Source organism: Balaenoptera ricei, chromosome 7 (assembly GCF_028023285.1).
Source record: "Balaenoptera ricei isolate mBalRic1 chromosome 7, mBalRic1.hap2, whole genome shotgun sequence".
Lineage (NCBI taxonomy): Eukaryota > Metazoa > Chordata > Mammalia > Artiodactyla > Balaenopteridae > Balaenoptera > Balaenoptera ricei.
The window spans coordinates 74070247-74076246 of record NC_082645.1 but is presented as its reverse complement, the minus strand read 5'-3'; the positions used below and the strand labels follow the sequence as shown (position 1 = coordinate 74076246).

Here is a 6000-nt window from a genome sequence, read left to right as displayed (position 1 = left end):
TATCCAAAACATTTACCTCTTCCATGGATTGCGGAAGAATATAGCAAACTTTTGCCTAGGTCTTAAATTCTTTGGGTTAATACAGAAAGGTAGGAGTGTTATCTGACAGGTTAGATGCTTCAGAAATGGTTACAGGAAAAAACTGGCTGAAGTCTACTGTCTTGGGGAAAAAGCTGTTGTCTTTTGTTGTATATCTATATAATTTGGCTGAAGCTAATGTGGCTAATTTTAGTTCTTTCAACTTGTTTATGTGCCTTGGGTCTCTATGTTGCTTCCAAGTTAATTAGTAGGGCATGAGAAATAAAGCAATTGAGTTTCATTTTTTCCCCAAGGGAAAGGGGAAGCTGCTTCAGACATCTGTCTTTATGGAAATTAAGAAAAATGGGATGAGCTGATTTTAATTAACAAAGAGCTTCATTTTTAGGACATATGAATGATAATTCAAGAGTTGAAAACACATAATTAAAAACAGCTGTTGAATGTGTTCACACTGAATTCTTTGCTATGATGAAAAGAATATGAATATATGACTTCCAAACTTGGAAAAATGTTATATTTATATAACTTAAAGCATTTAAGTGATTTAAGAAAAATCTTTTACTTTTCCCATGAAATTGAAACTTTTTCCCAAACATTTTTTATGAATGTCAACCGGAAAAAAAAATCTGGATATATACCTAGTATCATGAAGGTATTTTTGAGTCTCAGGGAAATGGCATTTCTTTTTCTGCTTGACATTTCAGAAAATATTGAAATATTTACTTCCTTTAGCTCCACATATTTTAATTTTGGGTGTTCATAAGAAACTTTCAATTCATTGATTTTTTTAAATCAAGTTTAATAGTGTTTAAGTGACTGAATTTTTTTTAATAGAAGAAATATCTTAAAACTGATTTTAGCCTACATGTATCAGTGAGTTTTAAACTAAAAATTGGGGAGGGGGAGGAATGTTTGGGTTTTTTTTTTTTTAGATTGGTAAAAAGTTTTCCTTGACAGCTAAGCTCACTTCACTTTTGGTGATGAGGAAGGGGATAAGAAATTTTTAAATAAAAATTCAGTATCAGGGCATTCATTTCTCAGATTTCTAAATAAACTAACACCTTTTTATTCTGTGACGCTGTATCCAAAAACAACCAAAGAGCTGGCATTTCCCTCTCTAACAACCAAGTAGCTTCTTGCCCATCTTATGTGAGTATGGAATTTACTTTTGGGTTGATAACAATACACATGCTGTTTAAAAAAGAAAGAAAATGAGGTTTGGCCTTTGAACTCTAGAATAATATCAATCCAGAATATTAAGTTATTTTCAAGTATAGGCAGTGGAGAACATAATAGTAACATTTCACAAGAATATGAGGCCTGAAGAATACAGTTTCATTTCTAAACATTTCACAGGGGTAGTCATCAAAGCAGAAGCAATATTTTTGGAAGCAACTTTAGGAGTACACTTTTCACTGTTATTCTTCAGAGTCAGGACTCAACTTGCTGACTGAGCAACATTTTCGGATAACTAACATCTTGAAGCTATTTTACATTCTGAACGCTTGGATACTTCAAATTCATCACCCAAAAATAAATGAAAAGAATAGGCCAGAAAAAGCATTCCTTGGTATCTTTCTCTCACTACTTAATTACCATTTTACTACTTACTCTGCTTGAGACATGTCCAGGGACCATGAGATTGCTCAGTCTCAACTTCTGCAGAAGTTCATAGGGCAGTTTACAACAAGAAGCAAGAATAAACAGCACGAGACAGCAGAGACACAACCACTCTTGGTGTTAATTGATGGGAATCAGTGGGCGTTCCTCTCGCTTCTTCCAGATGTTAGTCTTGCTATCTTTTTTGACTAGTGGTGGTCTTCCCCTTTTTTTAGTGGGGGATATATTGGCTTCAAAATCTTCAACGGTGCTTTTTCTTCCTGGGGACTCTTCCCCAGGGTGCTCCATGATAGCTCCACTCCCTCCATCTAGGAAGTGCCTTAAAGCTGGGTCCTCGGGGGAGCAGACGGTGGTTCCACTCTCACTACTGCTCAGGTCTAAATCTTCTAAGTAAAGGATCTTAGGCTGATGCATACTTTTGATGAACGTTTTTTCCCTCTCTAGTTTTCTACTTGAGTGGTGCTCATTCATGTCCACCCCAGAGTCCAGACTCGTGTCGTTGCTCTGGGCTCTCTTGCCCTTTTTCAGGTCTATGAAGGAGTGCCTCACTTGTGCGACTGGCTTTCCATCAAGAGACACAAACCAGGCTCTGGGATGGGGGGAGGGCTTTCCTTTGGACAGTTCTAGGAGGGTCTGTTCTGAAATTCCTTGAAGCTCTGATGAAAAGGGAGTCATTACAACAGCTTCATTTAGTGTTCCAGGAACAGAAACAGATTCTAGTAGGCTGTTTGAATACCGGCTCCAATCTGAAGTTTGGGATGGCAAGCTCTGTTGACCTTCGAGTGGGATATTCTCTTCCCTGGCATCTGGAGGCTGTACATGAGAATGCATTGGCATTTTGGGCAATGTCTGTGTAAAGTTCTCTCTATTTACTGGTTCCATCAATTGGCCATAGACTAACTGTCCCTTTCTTGGCAAAGTAGCTGACTTTGCAGTATGTAACTGCTCTGGAGTGGAGAAGAGGTCAGATGTTTGAAGGATGGCAATGGGCTGGCTGTAGATGTGCATAAGCTGTTCTGGAATGTGAGAATGCCCATACACATCTTCATTACCTGTGAGATACCTCTTTTCCTCTTGAGCATCACCTAGAGATGAAGATATATTGTTGTTAATATGTTTAGGTTGTTTGGACCCTACATTGGGCTCCAAAGACTGAGCTGGGTTTCTTGAGTAATGATTTTGATTGACTGACAGAAATGAAACATCTTCATTGTAGATTTTTAAACTGTCCCGAGTTTTTACCATGGAAACTCTTTCTTCTGCTTCTACCTTTGATGGTTCCTTTTTCTGAGGGTTGTACGAGGAGCTTTTGGCACTGAATAACTGTGACTTGTCCTCGGTTTTTAATGCAACTTTGACTGAACTGATGTGATTTATGTGAGTTGTTGAAGTTGTCTGGTCTCTCTTGAGGACCTCAAGTTTAGTGATATTTCTTTCTCTTTTCTGCGGAGTACCACACTTATCCCTAGAGTAGAAGAGAAGGCAAAAAAATGTTTAAAACTTATCTAGAAGGTTTCATTTTAAAAAATCATCTCATAATATGTTTATTATATATGCAATGCTACTCTAAGAATATATCCATTTTTATTTTAATCTACATATTTTAAAGATCAAACCATTGATTTCTACAAACATTGTAATACACAGAACTGACATGATACTATAATCTGATAGTTTCTGTGTTCATACACATTAATATTGTTCTTACCTGCAATAACAAAGAAGTACAGCAAAAAATCCAATGACAATGACTATTGTTCCTCCTAATATGGCTGAAAGAAACACTGTGTGGTAGGCAGTTATGTCCTTTGAATCTCCATTTATACCTGACCCGAAATGGTTCAAAACAAACAAATAAAGAGAAAATATATTATTTTAGGTCAAATTTTCAACTGTGTCCTATCCTGGGCAAGGCAGATTAAATATGTGTATACACAGTTGTATTTATTTGCTCCCCTCCCATGGCAGGCTTCCCTGTGGGTGGAGATTACTTTCCCTACCCCCTTTGGGCTTAATCAGTTGACTTGCTCTGCCCAGTGAAATGTGAGCGTCTTAAATGAGGCTGCCTGAATGGCCTGTCCTCTTGCTAAGGCCCTCTATTATGTGAATAGTATATCCCAAAGTTTTGCTATTCCTTCAACCTAGGTTCTGGAACGAGAAAAAATGTTGAACTGAACCAAGTCAAGCCCAACAGTCATGAAGTGAAAGCAACAAACAAGTGTTTGCTATCGTTAGCTGTTGAGATAACAGGTTTGTTTGTTACTGATGGCTGAGTATTGCAGAAAGTGGCGGCAAGATGCTGAAGTGCTGCTATAACGAAACCTAAAATGTGTGACACTGGCTTCCAAGCCAGGCAGTGAGGAAACTGTTGCAGGAGGCAATAAAAATGGTGGCCCAAGCCACATGGTAGCAAAATATTTGCTGGAATAAACTGGGAGAAAATATTTCTAACGAGAGCTTTGTGCAAAGAGGTTTTGAGATAGAATGTAGTGAGTGTTGACTGTGATTAGCTGCATTGGATTAAAAAAGAAATTTTAAAGATAAATTCAAATAGAATTTGCCAAAGTAAGCAGGGATGAAAGGACCAAAGAGAATGCAAAAATTGGGGGACCTGAAGGATTAAAAGTTGCAACTTTTAATTACAGGCTGGACTCCAGAACAAGATGACGCTATGATCCCAGCAAGCTAAGCCCAGCAGCGGCACAGGTGAGCCATTATTCTTCTTCACGAGAGCACATATATACAATGCTGTTGTAATTAGCTTAACTGCAGTAAAAGCAGACTAAGCACCGGGATGATCAGTGCAGGCTATGAATATTCCACATGAAAATAAATGCAACTTATCTTGAGGTAATGTTTCAACGTCACTAAGACCTAATTTTGCTCAAAAATGTGCATTAAAAACAACTCTACTGATCAGTATCAACTGGATTTTAATATGTATTCAAGGTGATGAGACGCCCGATTTTCTGGTCATCTTGACCATGAGAAGATGTCCAGCGTGAAGCTTTCAGCTTCACCAAGGACACTGGAAAGACTAAGGATCATGAGGCCTTTAGATCCTTTAACTTTTGCATCATCTAAGTTGATTAAAGTAATAGTAATATTAAAGGATTTGGAGAAGCAGTGTTGTGGTTATGCATTCAGACTTTAGAGCCAGAGTGCCTGAACTGGAATCCTGGCCTCACCCTTTCTTCCTGTGAGGTATTGGGCAGGCTTCATTTACTTGTGTCTCAGTCCATAACTGTCATACCTCACCCATGTGGGTTGTTACGAGGATTAAATGGGTCAATACGTGTAACTATTTAGAACAGTGCTTAGCACATGATAAGCACTCAGTAAGTGTTAGCTATATTACACCACTGTTGTTAAATGAAACGTCAAGTTTATAGAAGAACAGGCACTTCAGTACTGACCACACTTTCCTATATGGTAACTGATAATAAAATGTTTATCATATTGAATAGGCAACCAAGCACAGCATCGCACAATATGAAATTTCTTCAAACAAAAAAGAGATAAGAGTAACAATTCTACCTACAGATTCTTGTTCAGGATCCAGAGCTGCAACAGAGTAAAGTTCGGCTATTAACTTGGTGAAATTCAACTTCTTCTCCAAAAGAATACTGAATATATATTTCCACAATAGAGTAATGCTAACAATTTTCACTCCACAGAATTCCAACAGAACTCACTTTTGGAATTAAGAGGCTGACATTGTTGCATTTGGCCCAAATCTTATATGTATGACAATAGCAAAAAAGCATACATCTGCATGTGTGTGTGGGCGCACCTGGGTGTATATGCGCATGCCCAAAAGGGGTTAGAAAGGTAGAAAATTACAATATATTTTCATTCAAATATACTTGAAAATGCATATTTAAAAAAAGTAATGGTACTTGTTTAATAAATTCTATACTCAGCCACCTACTTACCTATAGCAATCTGTGAAAAACCAATTGATTTTAATTTCTTGCACTTAAACAGATTTCTAGAATTCCTTGAAAAAATATTAAGATTTACTTTAAAAACAGATTTAGTATATTATTAACCAAATTATAACTAAAGTAGCTCTAGCACACCAGAGACTAACTAGCCCATTATAGGACCAATTTTGAGTTTACGGTAACACTTGCATCCTAAAATGTTTAGGGACATTAGTGATCCTCATATCCAACTCCCACAATTTAGAAAAAAGAAAACTAATACTCAGATGGGTAAGTACCTATTTCAAGCTCACCCTGTTAATTACTGTCAAAGCCAGAACTACAGTCAAGTTATCAAGTTATCCATATTTCTCGTATGGATTTTTCAAAACCATCACTAGAAGGTATCTAATTC

The 6000-nt window shown here is 37.3% G+C and overlaps 1 protein-coding gene across 2 annotated transcripts in view; it reads right to left on the bottom strand.

Moving 5' to 3' along the window:
• Window positions 1-851: 851 nt before the first annotated feature.
• FAM171B (family with sequence similarity 171 member B) overlaps window positions 852-6000 on the bottom strand; it is a 63701-nt gene continuing 58552 nt past the window's right edge. For both annotated transcript variants that reach the window (XM_059927295.1, XM_059927296.1), the window contains exons 7-8: window positions 3368-3485; window positions 852-3124 (exon numbers count right to left, since the gene is read on the bottom strand). In XM_059927295.1, coding sequence (XP_059783278.1) covers window positions 1780-3124; window positions 3368-3485 — 1463 coding nt within the window. In that variant the 3' untranslated portion in view covers window positions 852-1779. The remainder of the gene's footprint in view (window positions 3125-3367; window positions 3486-6000) is intronic.